This window comes from Sturnira hondurensis, unplaced genomic scaffold, assembly GCF_014824575.4.
Source record: "Sturnira hondurensis isolate 20B ecotype Veracruz unplaced genomic scaffold, ASM1482457v3 Scaffold0021143, whole genome shotgun sequence".
NCBI lineage: Eukaryota > Metazoa > Chordata > Mammalia > Chiroptera > Phyllostomidae > Sturnira > Sturnira hondurensis.
In genome coordinates this window covers 573551-598072 of record NW_028093774.1, presented here as the reverse complement: position 1 = coordinate 598072, position 24522 = coordinate 573551, and the positions used below count along the sequence as shown (strand labels likewise).

The 24522-nt window shown below is 56.8% G+C and overlaps 1 protein-coding gene across 3 annotated transcripts; it reads right to left on the bottom strand.

The window, feature by feature from the left end:
- Nucleotides 1-1025: 1025 nt before the first annotated feature.
- MOK (MOK protein kinase) lies at nucleotides 1026-24522 on the bottom strand. 3 transcript variants are annotated; one of them, XM_037031596.1, is made up of 12 exons: nucleotides 24349-24522; nucleotides 17692-17806; nucleotides 12381-12470; nucleotides 10417-10487; nucleotides 7567-7645; nucleotides 7406-7454; nucleotides 5668-5846; nucleotides 4593-4694; nucleotides 3562-3735; nucleotides 2941-3055; nucleotides 1471-1665; nucleotides 1026-1391 (listed from the first exon to the last, which is right to left on the bottom strand). In XM_037031596.1, exons 1-12 carry the CDS (start codon nucleotides 24353-24355, stop codon nucleotides 1311-1313), a joined length of 1257 nt encoding a protein of 418 aa, XP_036887491.1. In that variant the 5' UTR covers nucleotides 24356-24522; the 3' UTR covers nucleotides 1026-1310. The 3 variants fall into 3 exon arrangements, with proteins under 3 accessions (XP_036887491.1, XP_036887493.1, XP_036887492.1); XM_037031597.1 differs by having other exon boundaries at nucleotides 1298-1391; nucleotides 1471-1708; XM_037031598.1 differs by lacking the exons at nucleotides 10417-10487; nucleotides 17692-17806; nucleotides 24349-24522 and having other exon boundaries at nucleotides 12381-12459.

Below are 24522 nucleotides of genomic sequence, written 5' to 3'. Positions count from 1 at the left end.
GGCCCTTCCTGTTGCTGGGCTCAGCACCTCCTATTCCTGGCCTCCTGCCCGTCTGTGAACCTGTCTCAGCTCCCGTGTGACCTGGAACTGCCTGGCCCTCTGCGGGCGCAGGACAGTGTCCCACCACGGCGTCCCTGGAGGCCCCCCGGCGTCTCGAGTGAGTCTAGGGGAAGCTCTTTCCAGCCCTTCTGCAAGTGCCCCAGGTGTGCACGTCCCCAGAAGTCTCAGACCTGCCCTTCCTGGGCATCTCGGCCCCCACGTGGGGCCCCCGCTGTGCACCTTCAGGGCCCTCCACCTGCCTGGGGCCTGGGAAGTGCTGGGACCACCTGCCTTCCTGTGGCTGCTACGGCTTCCGTCCCGCAGCCCTGCTGCCCTGGCCATCTGGTTTTCCTCCACCACCTGTTGGGTGGATGGAGGTGGTGGGCACGGGAGAGCCCACTGTTCAGGGGGCGGGTCACAGACCTGCCTTGAGAGAGGGAACGGGAAGGTGAAAACCAAACCCAGGAGATTTGCTTTTTATGCTGCAAGCTGGAGGCGATGAGAAAGAAAAGGAACACTCAGTGATTCTGTCACACCCCACAGAGAGGGCTTCCACGGGCCATTCCCGCCGATGGCCCGGCCCACACCCCGCACTCCCAGCACCACCCCAGTCTGCAGCACCCGCCCCACCTCCATGGTACAGGCTGCTTCTCATGCCCAGCTCAGCCCTGGCGCCCTAGAAACGGAGCTCAGAGCGCCCGCAGCCCATCAGGAAGCAGCGTTCTCCCGTCTCAGGGCCACGTGGGGCCCCAGGAGCCCTCGAGACTCCCTGGTCAGCACCCAGGGCACCAAGCATGGGGCCTGGGCTTGCTGCTCATGGTGCCCCCAGGGATGCAAATTTGAGCCACACCAGAGGCTTCCCCACAAGCTCGGTCCCCTGACGCTCCCAAACGCTACAGCACAGGGATGGGCGGTCGCTGAGGGGTGCTCAGACGTCAGAAGGCACAGTGTGACGACCACGGCCACTCTTTAATGAAAGTCAGACATGCAGAGCCTGCAGTGAAGCCCTCCGAAGTCACACACAACAGATGCTAATTTGTTTAGATTCATATAAAAAAGTATAAAATATTTCCCACCCCAAATTCTTAGTCTATGAAAGCGAAGTGGAACCTCGAGTGAGGTGGTTTTACAAACATGTCAGGCCATGCAGCTTGGCTGTTTCCGCACGCCGGGCTGGGGGTGGGCTGGCGGCTCTGCCATTGCCGTTGGTGCCACTGGCCTGCAGGCTGACGCTCCCGGGGTCTGGTGTCGGGGACCGCGGGCCCCCCCACTCAGCACCCCCCGCCTCTCCTCTCTGTGGCCGGCAGGCGCCTCTGCTTCAGGGCAGGCTGGACCTCCTTCCGCAGATCAGTCTGGGGAAGAAACGGTGGCGCTCAGTGCTGGCCAGCGTGGCAGCGGCCGCTGCACTCCGGGGATCCCGTGAGGCGCTACCTTCTGGTTTGCGCCCCCATACTTCAGGGGCCTCAGCCCCGGGACCGTCCCACTCCCTCTGCGTCCAAACACCGAGGGCAGCGCCAGGCTGGAGGACGACAGGCTGGTCACCCCCGAGAGCTTCAGTCTGGGCAGCTCCGTCAGGCTGGCCAGTCCCCGCCTCCTGGGCCAGTCCTCCTGCTTCAGGGGCTGCAGCTGAAATGGGACTCGGGTCAGTGAAGCACGTGTGGTGTCCCCCCTGTGGGAATCAGGGGAGACAAGAGGCTCTTTGGCGCCACTTCTGCCTAATGCACCTTCCTGGTCACGAGGCACAACCAGACAACACGGGGCGCCCGGCCACCTGAGGTGAGGCGGCCGCCCACTGGGGCCACGGCAGAGGCGGGGGCTCCGCGCTGCAGGCTCCTGTGTGCCGGTCTGGGCCCTCGGTGCCGCCGCTGGGCCGGCCGGCCTGGGCACCGCCTCCTGCCCAAGGCCCGGGTCAGCCAGACCTGCTACCACCTGCTTCTGCGCAGCTGGTGACCTAGGAGTGGCCGTGGCTTTTACCTTTTCACATGAGTGTTTCCTTGTGGGCACTGTGGCTGTGTGGACGTGCGTGGGCTAGCCTCAGACTGCAGGCGAGGCCCTGGTGGGGACCGGCAAGGCGACAGGGTCAGACAAACACCTGAGCAGCCAGGAGGGGTGGCTGAGCAGGGACAACAGTCCCTGAGCAGGGCGAACAAGGGAGGCCGAGCCAAGGGACAGGCGACTGCACTGTGGGGCCTGAGCAGCTGAAGTGGAGCTGCCGGTGCCCGGGGAAGGCGTGGGGAGGAAAGCGGTGTGGGCCGCAGGCCGAGGGGTCTACCCTGGGGAGCCGGCCGCGGCGGGAGGGGCCTGGGCAGCAGCCGGGCTGCAGGGGGGCCTACACTCAGCCCCAGCCTGCAGTGGTGCTCGGCACACGCCTGGGGGGGGGGGGAGTGAAAGCTGGGGTGGCACCGTCACCACAGACTCGGGTGCCAGCCCTCAGCCATAAACCCTGGGGACCCAGCACTCGGCGCGTGAAACGGGGGTGACGGCACTGCAGCCATTCCTGGGCCTCTGTGTCGGCGGGATGGCACGCTCCGCGGTGCTGCCAGCTAACGGGCTCAGGGCCGAGGGGGGACAGCACGCCCTGTAAGGGGGGCAGGGGCCAGTGGCCGCCTGGGTTGCCTGGGCCAGAGCTGAGCTTCTCTGTGCCCCGTGCGAGGGTCTGTCTGAGGGCACGGGAGCGGCACCCGGGGGCGCCCTGGCGCAGAGCCTGGCCCTGAGCTGAAGAGCCCCACCACCGCTGGCCCTGCCTGCTCACAGACGTCTCCTTTGTCCCTTAGCCCAGAAAGGGCCTGGAGCCGCGTCTGGCCGGTGTGGGCCCGGTGTGGGCCCGACTCGGAGACACAGGCCTCCTGAGGGCAGTTGGTCCCGCCGCAGCGGCCCGCCGCTCCTCGGCTCCCTGCGTACCTGCTTTCTGCTCTCCTTGGAGATCTGCCACTTGCTGCTGAGCGGGTCTGCGGCCACCGGGCACTCAGGGAAGACGGCTCTTCTGTGGCCGCCCAGAGCCTGCTTCTCCGCTGCCCTGGGGGAGGGAAGAGAGAGCAGCAACCACTGAGAGCTGCCCAAGCAGCGCTGGCCTTTCTGTTTCCACACGTGTCTGCGCTGCGCGTGGTCGCTCCCTCTGCTCTAGCCCCAGGACCTTTTCCCCTCGCTCTCTCGGCCCCACAGTCTCTGGGCTGGGAGCAGAGGGCACTCTGTGACCTGTGGGTGTGGCCCTGCCACACGCCCGCCCCGGCCCAGGGCTGGAGGTTGGGTCAGACTTCAGCTCCACGATCACATGCAGGAGTGGCCTGAGACGTGGGGTTGGACACCGCAGGCATGCACTTCCCACACGGGGCACACACGATGCCCAGTCGGATCTCACGGCCAGCTCACCCCGTTCACCCGGGGGGTGTGCAGGCCGCCACCCTCCCATCTTACTAGTGTAGCGCTCGGGGTGTTTCAGAGAAGGGCGGGTCAGACAGAGCCGTTCCAGCCCCACAGTCCCGCCCCCACCCCCCCCCACCCCCCGCAGTCCCGAGCTCCCACCTCTGCTCTCGGAAGTAGGGGTGCTGCAGGGCCTGGTGGGCCGTGATTCTCTCGTCGGGATCATACGCCACCATGGCGCGCAGCAGGCAGAGGCCTTGCGGGGACAGACTGGCCGTCAGGAGAGGTATCCCTGACCCCTTTTTAAAAGGAAAATCAAAACTCATAGCTCTCGACCTGCATTGGGAGCCCAACGACAACAAACGGTCGGGCCGTTACCGAGAGCAGTGGCCCATCCTCACGATGATGCTGCAGGCCCTGCACTGGGGGACTGTCCGTGACCCCAGGGGCCCGGCCACGCAGCGCCCAAACCCAGCATGTGCCACACAGGCGTGGCCCCATGGGGACCGCGGGCTTGGGGCCCAGTGCCAGGGCCTCCCACTGGCAGGTGTGCCGCTCGGGTGCCGCCAGGTGCAGGCGGGCGGGGGGGGGGGGGATCTCTGTCCTCCCCTCCCCCGGCTTTGCTGTGAGCCCAACACCACTCTAATGCGTGCAGGCTTGTGTTTTTAAGAGAGGGGCCTCGGCGGAACTTGCATCACGGTGTATGGAAGAGAAATGCTCTTCCTCAGACAGGCTGACACGGCGCTTCCACCTGAAGAGAGTGGAGGAAGCTTCCCCAACAGCTGTCACCTCCTTGCCTTCCTCGGTCTCAGGGCTGCTGGGTGCCGCCCACCCCTCAGCGCACGGGGGGCCCGGGGGCCCCACTCCCTGCCTCTTTTTCCTCTTTGACCAGTTCAGCGCCCTAGCGTCCTGGCGGTGCCAGGGGTGGGCAAGGCGGGGCGGCTGTTCACAGCCCTCCCACACTGGTCAGGCCTGGGGCCTCGCCCACCCCAAGGCCCTGAGCTGTCGGTGCCCAGGCTGCTGCCCTCAGCGGGTGGTGGGGCCTGTCCTGTGACACTCATGGCAGAGCGTCCCCTGTGCCCCTGGGGCCCTGAGGGACTTGCAGCCCCCTCAGTGGCAGCAGGGACCCTAGTGGACCCCACCCCTGCCCCCCTGGCTGCCCCACAGGACCCTTGGGGACACAGGGCACTTACTGCTTGAACTTGGTGAGGGTCTTGGCAGGAGGGGTGCCCATGACGTCATGGATCTTCGAGATCTGGTCCAGCTCGTTGGCTCCGGGGAAGAGGGGCTGCAGGCTGGGGGGATGTGACGGGGCTGTGGTTAGGGCCACCCCCACCATCTGGTCATCCTTAACCCCACAGCCCTGTGCCCCCATCCAAACTAATTCCGTCTTGGAGCATGAGAGAGGGCGGGCTCTCGGCACTTTTGGCTTCAGTGGAATTGCTAGTCTGCTCTCCAAAAATGAGTCAGCTGCTGATCTGAGTGATCCCGGGTCAAAGGTGTGCACTCGAGTCTGGGCTGGTCAAGAGCCAGCAGGGGAGGTGGGAGGAGGCCTGGGCCCTGCCCACGCTGCGCCCTCCTGCGCTGATGTGCATCCCCCCCAGACGGTAAGTGCACCCCATGCCTGACTGGCCGCTGTGAGCTGTTAAGGACCCAGCTTGGGAAGCTTCAAGCTGCCACCCAGCCTGCCTCCTCCCTTGCCACGTTATGTCCTGTCCTGGGGTGAAGCCCAAAGGCTAAGGTGTGGGGCTGGAGGGCCGTGAGGCCCGGGGCCACTGCTCACACCCCCAATGGCAGGACCCACAGGTGGCAGTAACAAGTTCCTGCTCAGTTCCTAACTTGGCAGCTGGTCATTTCACCGATGAGGCCGAGCCAGAGGCCCAGGACTGGGGGTGCCGGGTAGGGGGAAGAAGGCGCTGACACGGCCTGGCTGGTGTAGCTCAGTGGATTGAGCGCAGGCCTGCGAACCACACGATCACGGTTCGATTCCCAGTCAGGCCACATGCCTGGGTTGCAGGCCAGTTCCCAGCAGGGGACTCACAAGAAGCAACCATACATTGATATTTCTCCCCTTCTCTCCTTTCCTTCCTCTCTAAAGACAAATAAATAAAATCTTTAAATTAAAAAAAAAAAGAGGGCGCTGACAGTGTCCTGTTCTCCTCCACCCGCAAGACAGGAAGTGCGTTTTCATGAAAAGCAGGCACAGCCCCAGACGACTGGGACGCTGCGTGGTAAAGGGGGCCCAGCCGAGGCCGCGCCACTCCGTACCTGGCCATCTCGTAGAGCACACAGCCGGCGCTCCACAGATCCATCTTGTAGCTGTAGCAGCCGTCGGTGAGCAGGCACTCCGGGGCCCGGTACCAGCGGGTGGAGATGTACTCGGTGTGCGGCGGCTTGGCGTAGACGCTCCGGCAGGACCCAAAGTCCCCCAGCTTCAGGACACCCTGCTGCGAGGGCGGAGGAGGCAGGGACAGTGCCACTGTGGGGCGGGGGCTCTTGCACTGTGAGCCACCCCAAGCAGTCACGCCCTGGGGGGATCACTAGCACCTGCCCGGCTTGTAAAACACCAATTCCTGGCTTTCTCTATATCAGCGTCTGGAGGCGCCCCAAAGGGTAAGGAGGCGGGGCTTCCATTCAGCAGAACATGCCAACGGATACTCTGGCTGTGCTTTCCCAGGCTTTCCAGGCAGCTACAGGTCCCGGAAATGGTAGGTCGCAGTGTGAGGCTGCGACTGAGCTGTGCCCGAGGTCAGCTGCCTGCCCCCAGGGCCGCTCAGGCTGACTTGCACCTGTGGGCTCTTTGGAGCGGGTCAGGCAGACCGGGGAAGTGGGTTTCGGGATATTCTTGCTGTTTTCTTTGCCCCTCGCTTTCAGGTAATAAAACCCAGGCTGTCAATGACTTTGGAGCCCCAGCATTCACGGACGCAGCAAATATTTAGCTCGGCGCAGCTCTGGGCCCCACGGGTTGGAAAGCTCCGTGGGCTTTGGGTCCGTGCCCACTCCCCAGAGCACCCTGCTGGGCTCCAGACGAAAAGGGCCTGGCACTGCAGGAGGCAGGAGAAGCTTGGTCTGAAGAGACGAAGCGCCCAGAGCCGCGGGTGGGGCGCCTCTAAGGTAGCGGGGCTCCTCTGGCGGGGGCTCTGGCGGAAAGAGCAGATGGCGTGCGAGCGCAGATGCGCAGTGTCCACAGAGAGATGGACACTCTGAGAAAGAGTCGGAAGGAGACGCTAGAAGTTCATTTTTTCTAATTGGCAAAAATAAAACGTGACTTTGCTGGGCTGCTCGACAGACTGCACACAGCCGAGGGAAGGGTGGGGAAGACAGGCCAAAGAGCACAGAGAAAAACCAGCCGAAACAGAAGAGAACGCCCAGCACCTGGGGGATGGTTTCGAAAGGCGAGGCCCATGTTCGGCGACCCGGCCGAATCCCAGAACAGTGGTGCTGAGGGTCAGAAGCCGGAGCAGAGAAAACTGCGTTCTACCTACTTCCATCTATAGAGCATTGTAGAAAATGAAAATCAATCCGTGAAAACAGAAAGCCAGTCACTCTGTGCCTGGGATGAGGGCTGGGGCAGGGGACACCTGTGGGCTGTCCCCTCACCATGGTGACGGTTGCTGTGACGGCTTCATGGGTGGACACACATGCCAAAGTTGCCCCCTCACTCAAGCGTGCCGGGTCCATGTGGCTTTGGGGGCGCAGACCGGAGCTTGGGCCCCAGTTCTCCCACTTTTAGGTTCTGAGTGTTTAGGATGATCATTTGAATGGAGCTCAATTTTGTATATAGTCAGAGTGGGTGCCCGAGATTATTTCTTCCACATACATGGCTATTGATGACATTTATTAAATAAGGCATTTTTCCCAACTGGGAGGGAAAAAGGAAAGACTGGAGCAGACCCTGTACCCAGGTATCTGGGGTTGAAAGTGCACCCAGTGGAAACCGTACATTCCACCTTTATCCCGATACCTGGGATCGGGTACCTTTTATTTTTCACATAAAAGCCCTTACCTTTATTAATATATTTTCTGGCTTTACATCTCTGTGAAATATTCCATTTCTGCATTCAATAGAAAAGGAAGGACAGAATTAACAGTGCCTTGCACCCTGAAGTTGTTTCCCATCGCACTTCCTGTGAGGTCCACGGCGCCGCGGGGGTGGGGGGGGCGCACCTGTGCACATGGTCCAGGGCGCGGCACAGCTGGTAGGCGTAGCTCGCGACCTTGCTCTCCGACAGCGGGCATCTTCTCCCTGTGCGGCAAGGAAACGGCCATTACCCGCGGGGCTCGGGCCCTTCTTGGAAATAAAAAGCAGGATCCATTCTTACTTAGTAGAGTGTAAAAATCTAGCTTCCTCTGTGAGGAGCCACGTGAAGTAGTCGTAGAGGAAACATGGAGTGTGCCTCCAAAACGAGCCGTTTACCTTCTCCCCGCCGCGTGCCCTTCGCTGTGGGGGCAGTGTTGGGTAAGACCCCGGGGCAGCCTGGTCTGACGCACCTGCTTGGGGCCTGGGGGCTGCCCCCCGGGGTGCCGCCCCTCTGACTGCTGACCAGGGAGCGGCAGGAGTCCCTCGGGAACCCAGACTTGTCCTGGGCCCCGGTCTGGACGGAGAGGCCCACTTAGGGGGAACAGACCGCTGCCGTCTGGCAGCACTGCCTTATTTTGGTCCCCAAAGACCGATGGCTTCTCTTCCGTCCCGGGCCCAGCTCTGACCAGGGGCCGCCCACTGCCCCGCTGGGCTGACGCGGGCGAGCGGTACGGAGCTGCCCACCCCGCCCTGCGGGCCTGGGGGACACGAGGAACCCGGAGCGCACTCCGGCGCCCTCCTTATCCTGGATCCAGGACGCCTCGCTGCTCACTCGGCTTTAATGGCACAGGCTTGTGCTTTAAGCTATTACTTTTTAAATCTGTACAATAACCATTCTTACCTACCAACTCCAAAAACCAGGAGCACATCCCATTGGCACTATTGGCCCTGTGCTTTCTCTTCCGGCCCCAGTGGGGGAGCCGGCTCCCTCCTCCTGGCACCACCCCTCTGGGGCCCTGGGTGAGGGCCGGGACTGTCCCCACCCCAGAACCCCCTCCTGATGGAGCGAAGCTGCCGGGGAAACAGGCGGCCCGCCTGCTTCAGCACCCTGACCACGCTCAGTGTCACCAAACCCTCTCGTTGAGAAGAGTCTAAGGGCTGCCACAGGCGACACTAGCAATTCTATTTCAAGTGAATGCGATAATAACCGATGGCTTTTGCTGTCTGTCCCCACTGAGGGACCGTGGCTGCCAGCGTGGCCTGCCGTGTGACAGAGTCATCACACACAACCCCTCCTGCTAGACACCACGGTCTCCAGGCCTGTGCCTGGCTTGGCTGGCCAGGCTTGGAGATGCCCGCGGGGGCCACCACGGTGCCCACGGTGCCACTTGCACGCTACCCCCTCAGTGTCTCCAAAGGACGCCATTCTGAGAGAGGCTCACGGCCCCAACCGGCAGGCGGGGAGTCGGCGAGTCAGGCCCAGTGTGGCGCCTGAGCCAAGACGGCGCCCCATCTCGTTGGTCACAGCCACCCTCGAGGACAGCCCTCTTGCTCTGCTCCCCAAGGCTGGCCCCTCTGGCACACATGCTCTGACTCAGGACCTGCCACCGTGGAGCCCACGTGCACCTGCTACGACCGGCACACTGTCCCGCACTGTGGGACACCTGTGCTGTGCCCCCAGAGCCAAGTCCGATGGATGGCGCCTCCTGGCAGCACCTTCGAGAACACTGCCGGGACCGTGTCACTGGCTGGGAAGAGAATCCAGGGACAAAAACGTGACATTGCTCACACCCTCAGTGGCACAGAGACGGATGTGGAAGGAAAGCCATCAAGCACTTTGCACCAGCGTGTCCCTGGAAGTGCGAGGAACGCTGTCACAGGTGTATTCTACTTCGACTTTCCTTCGTGTACGTGCACAGAAGGGACGTGGGAGACCCAGAGTCTGCCTGGGTCTGCCAGAGTAGACCCAGAGAGCTTGTTAAGGACAAACTCCGGTCACTGGGTGATGGGACCACGATGGGTCAGAGCTCAGTCAGCAACGCGTTCTTCTCTTTGTCGGTCGCCCTGAGTCAGTGGTTGGGATGCGAAGAAGTGGACACAGACCGCCAAGTTCGTCTGGTGCAGCAACATCGGGCCAGGCGGTCGGCACACCACATGGTAGCCTGGCACACAGCCCGGGCCACCCGTGGCAATGAACTGAAATGCTGCAGCGACACCGAGCTGGTTTTACCTTCTCCTACTTGGTTTGTCCCCCAGTGTTGTGGATTTACCTCGGGAGGCCTGGCCCACCCACAGCCTCTGAAAGCTATGACCCTAGGGGACAAGGCCAGCCCGTGGGACCTGGAGCAGCCCCTGCCCCCGGAGGTGGCCAATGACTGGGACATCCTGGCCAGCCTGCCTGCGGCCCTCCACCTGAGCTTTCCCGTCCCTGCTTCCAGGAGGCCTGGCTGAGCTTTCCGCAGGAGACCCTCCACCAGGAACTCCTTCCTCCACAGCGAGCCGGCGGAACAGCCTGACTCCTGGTGGCAAAGACCGTCTAACCAGGACGCTCAATGTCCAGAAACACCCAGGTTGGTGACGGGCATGGGACTGTGCGGGGCACCAGGAGGACGCCAGGGGCAGAGACGCTGGTCCCCGCGGCCGGACAGCTAGAGCTCTGCTGCGGGCAGGGCCGCAGTGGGGAGGAGAGGGTCTCTGGCCGGCGGGTGCGTGAGACACAGCGACAAGCTGGGTGGTCAGAATCGACACATTTAAAAACTACTGTGGGCCCTGGCTAGTGTGGCTCAGTGGACTGAGCGCCAGCCTGTGACCCAAAGGGTCACTGGTTCGATTCCCAGTCAGGGCACATGCCTGGGTTGTGGGCCAGGCCCCTGTTTGGGGGCACTCGAGAGGCGACCGCAGACGGATGTTTCTATACCTGTCTTTCTCCCTCCCTTCTCTCTCTGAAAAGAAATAAATGAATGTTCTTAGATTAGCTTTCAAATGAGTCTACATACCTCGTATCAGCTCATAAATATTCATATCCATAAGTTCACATATTAGCCCAAGAGAACCAGATTTTCTGTCACTGAAGAAGAAAGCAGGATTTTAAGTGTTTTTTGTGTCTTAATCAGAAAATATAATCAAATATTTAATTCATCTGTAAACATTTCTGGTAAAAGCAAAGCACTCCCACATCAGACAAAGTCTAAGGGGTAACGATTGAAAGAGGAGAAGTTTTTACTTTAAATAAATATTCCAGGTAAAATTAGTTTAAAATCACAGTAAAACTCTACTTGAAGCAAACACTCTAACCCCTTCCCACCACCGTTTTTCAAAGCCGTGGGTCTTGACCCCATGAACCTAACTCTGGGCAGAGAGAAGGCCCGAGGGTGGGGTTGTGGCCCAGCAGAACCACCTGGGAGAGGAGGGTTTCACCGCCCTCTGACCGCAGCCTGGGTTTTAATTGACCTGAACTCCATGTGATTGGGATACACCACAACACGGGGACAGAACCCAGGAGCCAGTCGGGAAAAGGGGGAAAGATGAGAGACATCACCCCTGTGGGCGACAGAGCGAGGACCGAGGCCTCTGGCTGAGCCGCCAGCTTCTCCTGAGTTCAGACAGCACCAGAAGGGACCCCTGACCCCCGCCGGGCAGCCTGCGGGCCCCACTGGCTCCGGGTGGCTGGGAGGGGGCCCACATGCAACTCGGGACAGAAGCGCTTTCTTTTTTTTTTAATATTTTAGAGAGAGTAAGGGAAGGAGAGAGGGAGAGAAACATCAGTGTGTGGTTGCCTCTCACACGCCCCCTACTGGGGACCTGGCCCACAACCCAGGCATTTGTCAACCCAGGCATGTGTCCTGACTGGGAATCGAACTCTCAGGCCGGCACTCAATCCACTGAGCCATACCAGTCAGGGCAGAAATTTTTTAAGATTATTATTTATTTACCTTTAGAAGATAAGGAAAGAGAGAGAGAAACATCAATATGTGGTTGCTTCTCGTGTGTGCTGGGAACTGGCCTGCAACCCAGATATGTGCCCTGACTGGGAATCGAACCGCGATCGTGTGGTTCGCAGGCCTACACTCAATCCACTGAGCCACACCAGCCAGGGCCAGAAGTACTTTCTGAAGGGCATGTGAAGCACTGGTGGCGCAGGCAGGGCCAAACCTGTGACCCACAGACGGCCCGGCTCAGACTGACTGCTCAGCACGGCATGGGCCAGGAGGCCACGCAGCCTCGACCTGAGATCTTACACCACATTGAAAACTGGTCGCACCTCTGGGAACACTCCTGCATGGTGTCCATCAGAGGCTGCGGCTTCTTGGTGGGTTGTAAAGGCCAGGCCACCTTCTCGGGATCCGGGCTGTGCTGGCCCAGGGCAGGCGGGACCTGGAAGCCCCGTGGAGCCTGGCTCCCATCCGGGTCCAGGTCCTGGGTGCAGGGCCCCATCGCCAAGGCCTGCAGACCAGCTGTGCTTGGCTCTCCTGGCTGGTAGGCGAGCCTTATACAAGCTGCCCACAGTTAGACCAGGAATGGCAACCCCCCCGAAACCATACCCGTTGGAGGAAGAGCAGGCAACTACGGAGTGAGCGTGGCAGGGGACCGGAGAGCCCTCCCGGGGTGCGACCACAGAGCTATCCCTGAGGGTCGTGGCTTGCACGAAGTGGGGAGGGGTGGGGGGTGAGGGGGGCCTTCGTGCCCAAAGCCGCCACCAGCCCCACAGCAGCCTCACTGAGCCGCAGGCCAGGAGCCCGTGACTCTGTGCTCTTGAGCATCGCCTAGATGAAGGCCCTGCTGCCTTAGGGGTCGGGCACACAGCCGACCGGTAAACAGGCGACTTAAGATGAAAACTACGACTCCCTGAGCAGCAAAGCAAACGTCTAAAATGCCCTCCACAATCTTATTTCTTTCTTAAGGAGAGGTTCAGTCACTGCCATCAAGTCCAGACACCGTTGCCAGACCCGGACATACTTACAAGAGCAGCTCATGCAGCGTGAGGATGTGTGGGTGCGGATTCAGGCACCGCAGGGCTTGGACCTCCCGGAGGCTGTTCGCCTGCTCGAGGCTGCTGTGTGGGCAGAGACAGGGCCCCACTGTCACTCAGTCGGCTGCCCAGTCCGGCCGTTCTAGCTGCAGCTGAAAGACCCTCAACTACTTCCAGCTGGTTAGGTTGTATTTCTCCCATCGGCAGCTAAAACTAAGCTTGTGGCATTTCTGCAGTGTCGTCCGGAAGGCAAGGTTCTCGGAGCTTCGGCACATGTTCCAACCGTCCCCACCTAGGCTCCTGGAAGAACACCTTGGTAGTTTCTGCTACTACTAGTAAATACAGATACAGGTAATGAAATTTCCTGTTCGTCAGTTTATGGGAACTAACCAACCGAGCAATGTAAATGCCACGTGAAAATGAGCATTTTTAGTTTCACAAATGGACCCACCCTTCCTTCTTATCGTTTCTGAGAGCTGCACATGTTTTCAGCTTCCTTCACCTGGCGACAGGTGTACCCTCAGCACCTGGGTGACACCTGGCAGCACGACCCGCTCTGCCACATCCTCCCACCCCAGAGTTCTGCACGCAAGTGTCGTGGGTGTGCCCTTTCTGGGAGCCATGAGAGTCCGCCCCACTGCCTCTGACACTCAGTGCGAAGCTCAGCGTCTCGTCACCTGTCCCAGAGCCCTATTACAATGGAAAGCCACCGTGGCTGCGTGTCTCAGCGTCTCTGGTGCCAGCTAAGTGGATGGGGGCACTGCAGGGAGGAAGAGCCCGGGCCGTCTGAGAGTGAGGCCACCTCAGACTAAAATGCCCTTGTGCCTCGGGGCCGTGCTGGAGGAAGGAGAGTTGTCTTGGGCCACACATTAAATTCACTGCATGCGACATGTAATAAAAAATTTTTTTCATAATGTTTTAAGTAAATTTGTGATTTTGTGCTGGGCCACATTCACAGCCATCCTGGGAGGCCCATGGCCCACAAGCCGTGGTGGGACACCCCTGTTTTAGACCCTTCTTTCATCCCCACCCGCACTCCCCTCACACTCAGAACTCCATTTGAAACATTAGACACTCGTGCGCATGTCCACAAAGAGCCGGAAGAGACTCGGCCCACCGCGGGGGAACAGTGTCCAGAAGGAGAGCCCTCTAGTGGCTGGAGAGGGGGCGGCAGGGCTGGGGGGTGCTGTGCGAGGAGCCAGGCACAGGGCTAGGGGGACACACCCCAAAGGCCAGGGCCACAGCTGCTGACCGCCCGGAGCGGGTGGCTTTCCCTCTGCTGAGCCCCGGAGCTGGTGGGAGTCTTCCAGACGGGACCATGGGGACAGCTGCACTTCCGTGTCCCCTTCTGGACACTCGCTCGCTCACACCGGGCGGCATTCCGATGTGTGGGTGACCTCTCCATGGAGCTCCACAAAAACCCTATGGAAACCCAAATTATTTGGCAGAGCTCAATTTGAGTGTTTTTTTCGTAATCTCAGATGTTCTCTTTTATTTAGAAACCTCCTTGTTTTGATCAGGTTACACAGCCTGTCTCCAGTTATTAAAAAATTCTGCCTAAAATAGAGTTATGTTTCTAAAATAACAACTAACAACGATGCCAGCTGGTCGAGAGCCAGAGGCTGGGTGCCGCCACCAACGTCAGCCACTGTTGCTCGGCACACACCTCGGCTGCCACCGGCGTCCTCCGCTGCCCCTGCCGTTGGCCCCTGTCGGGGCCGTTGGTCCTTCAGTCTGGGCGTTTCCTGTGTTTAATCCACCCATCCCCTCGCTGCTTGGCCTTGACTGGCGTTCAAAGGTGAACGACTTGCCATCGGCCCTCGCCCTTGGTGGTGACCCCTGCGCCTGACACTTTCGCAGTGACTGTGGCCCCTCGGCACAACGGTAGTGGTTCTTTCCAGTCCTGAGGACGTGGTTTGTATGTAAGTCTCTCATCCACGGACATCAAACTTGTGAGTGAAAGGTTGGGGAATTTAAGTCCCCGTCTCCCTAGAGGGCCAGCGACAGAACCGATGCTCTGGCACGCGCGTTCGGCTCTCCCCGTGTCGGCTCCACAGCGGAAGGCGGCCCGCTCGGTGCTGAGGGGTCCACGGCTGCGCGAGCGTCGGGAGGAACGTGTCTGCCCACTGCATCAGCTCCACACAGGCTCGGGGCCGGGGTCTGGGACTTCTGCTTCATGGCGGTGGGAGTGGTTTCCCACAGGGGGTCAAAGACGCGCTCTGCAGCCCGGACCCCACGTTGCCGGCGGCCTGCGCCCTGTCTGAGCTTCTGGCACCGGTGCCATGGAGGCCCGGCACCGCCATCGCCCGCTGCCGCATCGTGTCTGGGGCCGCAACCTTCACGGAAGGGGAACCCCCCAAGGAGACCACCTCCAGCTCCAGGTGATTTCCCCAGAGAACGGTTTCAAACATGTAAGAAAGAAATCCTCCTGCACCTTTCACAAAAGGAGAGGTATGGGGGGCCAACAAGCAACAGACCTGCAGGGCGAGGGTCCTACACTCGGCCCCAGCACCCGCCAGCCGGTGACGCCAGGCAGTTTAGAGGCCTTCTCTCTCTAGCCCACGGCGCCTGGTCTGAAAGGAGGCAGCAGGTCCTCTGCCTCAAGGGCCACATGCAGGCAGGTGATGTGAGGACAGGTGATGCGTGGGCGAGACTCACCCAGGGTTGGCTCGGCAGGCAGCAGGCTCAGAGAGACTGCTGCTGTCGGCTGGCGTGGCTGCCTGTCACCGCCTCGCATCTCTCACGCTGCCCACACACTGCGCAGGGCCATCCAGACGGCGAGAAGGAGAGCAGAGATGGGTTTGACATAAGTGACGTTAAGTGGTTTAATAGAGGTGCTGGACGCTCCAGAACTCTGAAAGCTAGACAGAGCACCTTCCTGGTTAGGAACCCAAACAAACAACGGCGCTGACTCTGCGGATCAAGGGCCAGCAGCACCAGAGCACCCAAGGGTTACCAGCAACCCCGTTCCTGGACATGACACCAAGCAGCTCTCTTTCTAGAAGAGACCGTGAAGTCATTTCTTCCTATCGCTCAGACATAACAGCAATACCTTCACCAATGGAAACATCTCATGAGCAACATGAGTCATTCCAGACCTCCTGTGGTTGGTGGGTTGGTTTCATTTGACTGTTGTGCTTTTCAGTTTGAAACTGTTTCAGGCAAACAGCTGAGTCGCAAGGACAGTGCGGAAAGTTCCCCTCACCGCGCCCCCCACCCCCCACCCCAGGATGTTCACGCCTCTCTTGCAATGATCAGAACTAAACTCACACGGGCACAGCTCTATCCATTCAACCAGGCGCTCCACTGAATTCCCCACTCTTCCCGCTGATGTCTTCTTCTCTTCCGGGGTCAGGACACCACACTGCAATCGGGGTCCCTTAGGCATCTCCACTCCAGGACAGTCCCACAGGGCCCTTGTGTCGCGTCCTGGACAGGTGTGAGGTGCCCTGGGCAGACGTTCTGTAGGTGTGCCTGCACCTGGCTGGTGTGATGTGTCCTCACAATTAAACCCAGAGTGTGGGTCTCTGGGAAGCAACACCGTGGAGGTAACATGCCCCTCCCATCCCAGCACGTCACAGAGCTCAGCGTATCCTGATGGCGTTCACGTCAATCAGCTGGTTAAGTGGCAGCTTCCAGGCTTCTCACGGTACAGTCGGTACAGTCGCTGTCTTTCCCTTTTCGTTTTCTATTCTGCAGACCCAAGTCCTTAAGTCCAGCCCACATTCAAAGGGAAGGAACTCAGGCCCTGCCTCCTAGAGGGAGGGATAGCGAGGAACTTGAGGACCCAAGTAGTCACGAACGCGGAGGGGAGGGGTGGCATCCTGGGAGGCCTTCCCATCCTCCCCGGAGTCTCCCTCCAGTCTGCTCGGTCAGTCTGTCTGGCCTGCAGAGGTCACTGCCACGCCTCTCTCGGACTCCTCTCTCTCCTCGCTCCTGCTGCGTTTGTGAACGGGCTTCTCCTCCCGTAAGGAAGACCTGCCCCGCCCTCGGGTGGTGTATTTACCCCCTCGGGCATTCATCCAGGTCAGTGTGTACTCCTGGTTCTTTGCCGGGTGGGGGATGGATGGATGGATGGATGGATGCAGAAGTGGAGAGAGGCAGGGGGTGCGTGCACAGGCCAGCACACATGCGCACTGGCTGCGGCCACGGAGAACGCCCGCCAGCAGCAGTGAGCACGCTTGGTGCCGGAATCTTGTCTCCGATGTCTTCCTCCAGCGAAAGGGACCAGGGTCCTTAGAGAAGCGGAGGGTCCAAGGGCCTGTGGTGCATTTTTCCATGGGAGGCTGCTCTGCAACCTGGGGCTGTCAGTACATGGGCCTCGCCTCCTGCTCTGTGAGTGGTTTAAAGATAGAGGCGGACTCGGGGTGGGGGTGGGGAGAGAGACATAGAGAAGGCAGCGTCGGGAAGATGGGCCTGAACAGAGGACAGCGCTCGAGACCAGTGGCTGAAGTGTCAGCAGAGCCCGTCAGCGGCCACATGCTCATCTGGACACAGAGCTGGCTCTGCCCCCTGGTGACCCAGAGGGACAACTGTTGCTTGACATCACCTCTCTAAGCACCTGTCCTCCTGCACAAACCAGCGCTGACCACCTCAATCCTGTGGGGGCATCACAAGAAAGAAAGTACTGTCCTCCACCCTCTCCGACACCAGTAACTGTCCTACTCGCCCTCTGATCTGTTCCCCAAACCCTCCAGAAGGCTCTGCATCGATGTGGGAGTGTGACTTTCTGAAAAAAAAAAACATGCTTAGGTGGGCGGAGACTTCAACTCTCTTTACTGGACGGTCCAACAGCTGCAGTGATGCCAGCTCTCCTGCATCTTGGTCTGGTGCAGGCTCAGAGGCAAACCCGAGGACTGAGGAGGCTGCTCAGAGGGCCAAGGCCACTGCCATCCTCCAGGGGGCTAATCCAAACCAGAGAGCTCCCTCCCCACAGATGCCACCCCAGCGGTCTGTTTCCCCAACACTGATGGAAAGCTCAGCACACCCGGTGACACGTCCTTAAATCACATGGCGTCTGGTGCATTTAGACTAAGGGTTCATTACAAAAGTCCAACACATGACTTTACGGAAATAGAGACTGTTTAGAGTGAGGCATACGTTTGCAGTTTACATTTTTTGTGACCATCATGGACAGTACAGTAAACTGGGACGCAGGCAACCCAAAGCGAGCCCATAACCCTCACTACCTGCAGAAGTCTGTGCCTTGCGTGTCGCTGCATGAATACCGTCTTCCCAAGGACAGACACTGCCCTGGCCCAAACCCAAAGCTGTGCTGGTGTCCGAGGGGCTCATCACTTACCTTTCAAAGGGCTGCTTCATCTGTTTGCATGCGTAGTAGCGTCCGTCTCGCAGGCTCTGCATCTTCACAACTTCTGAAAACGTCCCCTCGCCTATTTTGCCAATTACTCTGTAGTCTGTGAGTCAGATAATCACAAAACCAGCTGTCATTTACACCTAGGCTTTGCACTCACAGCTGGACAGCGAGCCTTTTCTCTGTGACCAGCTGGCAGCCTGTGTTGAGGCTGCTTCTCCTTTCCCCCGAGGTTCAGGGCTCCCCTCACTTGCCGTGGAGGCAGGAGCACCCAGGCCTCTCTGTGCTCCCTGCCCCCACCCCAGAGCAGAAGACCGGTGGCCCACACCCTGGCGGGATGCCAGGCTCAGAACCCACAAGACCTCGAGAGCAGAGGAGCAGGGGGGACTGGGGGGGCTCTGGGGGACAGGGGCCTAGGCAAGTGGCAGAGGGGGCACTGCCCAGCAGCCATGGGGTCACCCTCTCTGGTCCCATGGAGTCCAGAGCAGCTTCCTGCCACTCCTGCAATTCTGGTGTCCTGAAACTGACAGAAGCAGCCCCTGGCCTTGCCGCCGCCACCGTCATCACCTGCAGAGGTGACAGTTTCATGAGCCTCTAATTCACCATGGGCGACCCCTTCCTGCTTGAAATGCCCAGTTGCAGCCCCCACCCCACACCTTTCAGATACGGCACATCTTTCATACCCTGTGTGAACTCTGATTTGTTCATACCAACAGGAAAAACGTTAATATATTTTTAGAAGTAAGAGACTTTTAGAAGTGATGAGTAATTTTTTAAAGTTCCTATTTCAGTCAATTTCCTACTTGGCTTTTATTGATAAGAAGCTCCAAATATAAGGACTTCCACCAAGATGGAGGCATAGGTGGAAACTCTGTGCCTTCTCCCACAACCAAGTTTGAATACAACAAAGGTTTGGAGAACAAAGACACAGCCAAAGAACAGAAAATTGAATTATACGGAAGTTCGACAACAACGAACCGTTCAACTGGTAAGAGGGGCAGAGCCAGCAGCGGAGCAGGGTCGGGCAGGAAAGATCCCCCGACCTAGGCACACAGGCAGCCCGGAACCAGTCAGGGTGCGGGGCAGACTGCCTGCGGTCGCACATTCGCGCACAGTGAGACAGACTGCGCAGGCCCCAGAGGGCAAACCCAGTGGTGGAGGGCTGACGGTGGTGGCACACTCGCGTGCAGTGGGATGAAACGTGAGGGCCCCGGTGACAGTGGCAGCTGCAGCACCTGTGGGGGCCGCGGTGGCAGGCGGTAGACGGGACACCATTGCTCCTCTTTGACCCCGCCCCCACATATAGCGTCACAACCCAGTGACTTAGTTGCCCTGCTCTGGTGAACACCTAGGACTCCGATCCTGCTACGGAACCGGCACGAACAGCCCGAAAGATGGCGCAAGAAGAACTCAAAGTCCCAGAGCCGATAACTCTCAGTGACCGAGAAATTGCCAGCCTCTCAGAAGCACAATTCAAGACACTATTAATCAGGATGCTCACAGAATTGGTAGAGTACAGTCACAAATTAGAGGAACATATGAAGGCTAAACTAATTGAAATGAAGGGAGATGTCCAGGAAACCAATAGTGATGGAAAAGAAACTGGGACTCAGATCAATGGAATGGACCAGAAGGAAGAACGAAACATCCAACCAGAAAGGAATGAAGAAATGAGAATTCAAAACAATGAGGAGAGGCTTAGGAACCTCCAGGACATCTTTAAACATTCCAACATCCGGATTATAGGGGTACCAGAGGGGAAAAGAAACAGCCATGAGTGGAAAACTTATTTGAACAAATAATAAAGGAGAACTTCCCCAGTCTGGCAAAGGAAATAGACTTCCAGGAAATCCAGGAAGCTCAGACAGTCCCAAAGAAGTTGGACCCAAGAAGGAACACACCAAGGCACATCATCATTACATTAGCCAAGATTAAAATGAAGGAGAGAATCCTAGAAGCAGCAAGAGATAAGGGGACAGTCACCTACCAAGGAGCTCCCATCAAACTGTCAGCTGATTTCTCAAAAGAGACCTTACAGGCAAGAAGGGGCTGGAAAGAAGTATTCCAAGTCATGAAATCCAAAGACCTACAGCCAACATTGCTCTATCCACTAAAGCTTTCATTTAGAATGGAAGGACAGATAAAGTGCTTCTCAGATAAGGTCAAGTTCAAGGAGTTCATCATCACCAAGCCCTTATTATAGGAAATGCTAAAGGGACTTATATAAGAAAAAGAAGATGAAAAATATTAACAGTGAAAGGACAGCAAACTAACAGTTATTAATAACCACACCTAAAACAAAAGCAAACCAAGAGGACAGCTAGATAAGGAGTGGAACCACAGAAATGAAGAACACATGGAGGGTTAGCAACAGGGGAGTGGGAGGAGGAGAAGAGGGGAGAAGGTACAGAAAATAGCATAGAGGGTAGGTAGAATATAGACAGGGGGAGGGCAAGAATAGTAGGGGAAATATAGAATCTAAAGAACTTGCGACACATGGTTATAAACTAAGGGAGGGAGAATGGTGGGGGAGGGAGTGTGCGGGTGGAGAGGAATGAAGGTTGGGGAATAGAACAACTGTAATGGTATAATCAATAAAATATATTAAAATTTTTTTAAAAAAGAAGCTCCAGCCCTGGCTGGTGTAGCTCAGTGGATTGAGTAGCTGCCTAGGAACCTAAGGCTCACCGATTCCGTTCCCAGTCAGGGCACATGCCAGGGTTGCAGGCCAGGTCCCCAGTAGGGGGTATGAGAGGCAGCCACACACTGTTTTTTCTCTCTCTTTCTCCCTTCCATCCCCTTTCTCTAAAAATAAATAAATGTATTTTTTTAAAAGAACAGGACAAAAAAACGTAAAGGCTATCTACTATCTGGGAAAATGTTTGCAACAAATATGAAGACACCTATCATGTTTACGAAGAAACCTCTTTGCTTTTGCACCAACACCTGCCTCACGAGCTTGGCTTTTTGTGGCGACAAGCACCGCACCTCGTTTTTGTTCGGTGACACCACGACAGCAGTGTACAGGGACACAGAAGAAGCTCGCTGGAGGGCCGACGGCCAGCTACTGAAGGCCCCGCTGTGGCCAGAGGAATTCAGGTTTGAGAGGAAGAGGGAGTCTCACTCCAACATGTGCTCCACCCCAGCGAAGCTGAGCAAACCTCCTTTCAACAACAGCAACGGCCTCAAGCGTGTGCTTTAGAGCGGGCTGGGCATGAGCTCCGGGTGCGGCTGACGCTGTAGGTGCCTCCACCATCACCAGGGACCAGCGGCCAGTGAGGCCTGCCACCCCGAGGGCTGAGGGGTAAGGGCCACCTCCCCCATGGCTCTTTCCTTGTTCTGGGGATGAAGCAAGGATGAGAGGCAGGGGAGAAAAAAAGAGAAAAGCTCTCATGAAAAACCTCCTAGGAAAGTATTTCCCTGCCCTTCTTCTCCTACAGGGTCTGGCGTATTGTCACGGGCCTTCAAAGTCGGACAAGAAACAAGTGCTGGCGAGGGGGTGGGGGCCTTTCCGCAGTATTGGTGGGCATGCAGACTGGTGTGGCCTCTGTGGAGAGCAGCACCAGATACCTCAAAAAATTAAAGATGGTTCTGCCTTTTGACCACGCGTTCCCACTTCTGGGAATATATCCGAAGGAACCCAAAACACTGATAGGAAAGAACATAGCACCCCTGTGTTCATTGCAGCATTATTTACCATCACTAAGATACCGAAGCAGCCCAAGCATCCATCAGTAAATGAGTGAATAAAATAACTACGGAACATTTGTACAAAAGAATACTACCTGGCTATAAAAAAGAAGAAAAGTTAGTATGGATGGACCTGGAGAACACGATGCTAAGTGAAATAAGCCAGGCAGAGAAAGACAGATATCATGTGATCTCACTCATACGTGGAATCCAATAAACAGAATAAACCAAGGAAGAAAACGGGGACAGACTCATAGATGGAGAGCAGCGTGACAGCGAAGGTGGGTAGGGTAAGGGGTGGAAGATTCGAGCAAAAAGGAAGAAGGACTCATGGACACACACCAGTGCGGAGATTGCTGGGGGGAGAGGGGCATAAGGGGACTAAATGGTAATGGAAAAAAATACAATAAAAACCCGGAAACTTAGATAAGAAGCACAAAGACACCCACAGCTGCGAAGGGTACAGAGCTGTGCCAGCAAAGACATCCTGCCCTACATTAATGGGAGGAGAAATAATAAGCAGTCACCAAAAAACAAAACAAACACCCCACCCAGACTCAACCACAAACAGGACTTGCTATAACTGAATGAAAAAGGTGGAAGAAAAGAAGATAAATGAGACCATTTGTGTTCATTAAGAGTCTATTCACTTTTATTAGGCCACGGCTTGTTTGTTTAAGTGGAATCTAAGCCTTATTTAACTGGGAAAGTGGAGGTCAAATTCACTTTTTGTGAAAAGAGAACCTTGTCATGCCCAAGCGCAAATGCTTGTATTCAAGCACGGCCTCTGGAGACATTGTTTCCCTAAAGGTCTCACTCGAGGCAGGTGAGCAGCAGGGCTCGCAGCCAGCTAAGGTGGGGGTCCGGGGGCAGAGGTCAGTGACTGTCCGAGAGTCGGTCTCCGCCACGGCTGTCGGCAAGGGGACTCGGCCTCTCATTTCCACTCCCTTCAAGAAATTGACTCCGACGAAGCACCTACAACATGGCCGGGGACCTTGGAAAAGAGGCCTGCGCCCAATTCGACATGCGGTGTAGTGAGGAAGACTGAGGCCTGAGTTAGCGCACGTCATGAAAACTCAAAAGCACGTTGTTCCTAAACTCGGAAAACTTTAAACTTAAATTGCACCCTTGAGCCCAGTGAGTCCCCTGCTGGGAATGTTCGCCAGGTAAAGAAGCAAGGTCCTAGCAGGTTACAGCACAACAGAAACGATCCCGTGTAGTCCAGCATGTCCGCTTCCCGTGTCTGAACTGACCCGGGAAATGCGCACAGAAACTGTCTGGACCCTCCCCCGCTGGCTGAGGAAATGCTGACCCGGATGGATGCAGCCAGTGGGGGAGGGTCCTGAGACCGACTTAAAACCTTCCGCTTGAACTGATTGCAAAGCCAGCATAAAACTTAATTTTGTTTTAATGTAGTTGATGCATCTTGCTATAAAGACAGAAGGTGATGCGCGCTAGGAAAAAGAGAACAGAACAAGATTATTCGAGGTACTCTTGCAGCTTTGATTCTATAAAAATACATTCACGACGGACAGAAAGTTTACACCTCACTGCAATTTCAACAGATAATTTCAAAAATTCTTTCTGTGATACAACACACTGCTACTGTTTTAACAGCATGTGCCCCCACCAGGACACATACAAGAATCGACCAATGGATCCATAAATAAGTGGAAGAGCAACATCAATATTTTCTCACCCTCTCCCCACCCCCTTCCTCCCTCTCTCTAAAAGCAATAAATAAAAAATTAAATAAATAGCCCTGGCTGGGGCGGCTCAGAGGATTGAGTGCCAGCCTATGAACTAACTGATAAGCTGCTTGTTCGATTCCCAGTCAGGGCACATGCCTGGGTTGCGGGCCAGGTCCCTGGTTGGGGGATGTGAGCAAGGCAACCGATCCATGTTTCTCTCCCTCTCTCCCTCCTTTCCTTACTCTCTAAAAATAAGTAAACAAAATACTTAATATTAATTTAAAAAAGAATCAACCAATGAATGCATCACTAAGTGGAACAACAAACTGATGTATTTCTCTCTCTCAAAAAAAAGTAAAAAATCTTTTAAAAAGAAAGAAAAATGTTGCCATGAAAGGCACAAGAGTCAGGACACTATGCTAGATTGAAGAAGACCAAAGAGACAGGACAACAAAATGCAATTTGATTGGACTCTGGAAAAAAATAAAACCAACGATAATGGACATTAGTGGGAAGACTGGGAAAATCTGAAATACAGACCACACATTGCATCAATAGGCCAGGTGTGCTGTGCCTTTGTAGGACAGTGTCCTTGCTCTGAGCAGACCCTTGCTGAATTCCGAGTGGGGAAACGTCAGGATGTCTACAACGAACTCTCAAAAGGTTCTGCAAAAACAAGTACATGATTTGGAGAGAAAATTCCGGAGCACAGTGGGGCATCTAGGTGAAGGGTTTATAAACGTTCGAGGAATTCTTCTGTAGATTCGAAAAGTTTCAAAACGAGTAGTTAAAAAGTTCAAAAGGAATATGGTAAAAAACGGGTGTGTATAGGTTCACATTATAAGCAAAAGTGCAAAGTCTATATTCTAGCCACAGCTTTGGGTGCGTTCATGAAGAAGATGAACATGTAAACATTATCTGACAAGAGAAAATAAGGACCCTTTTGAAGGGCGAATGAGATAAATTATTTTTAATGTCTTTGTCACACCATTTTCCCCGCATACCAACTGACAATCAGGATATGGTGCAAACTGAGTATTACAACTACACTAACATCGTTTAATCTTTTCACCGCAGAGAACATCGGGATTTTATTGGCACCTCCGGCTCGCCGGCTCTGACAGCCCAGGGAGGCTCGGGGTCCGAGAGACAGACGCCGAGGGCGACGAGGCCCTGACCCACCTATTCCAACAGCCCCGGGCCGCGGCCAGTCCAGCTCCGGCCACTCACACTCGCGTCCCCTCCCCTCCCTGGTTCCGCTCACTTTTCATCCTCGGTGCGGAAGCCGGCGACAACCCCTTGCCGACCCTGGACGAAGGAGGAAGGGGCAGGAAGGGGGGCCCCTGGCTTCCACTCCTCCGAGGCAGGGCCCGGTACTAGGACCTCCTCGGTGAACCCTGGTCGGAGAGTAGGAATCAGGCCGCCGGACCCCGACAGA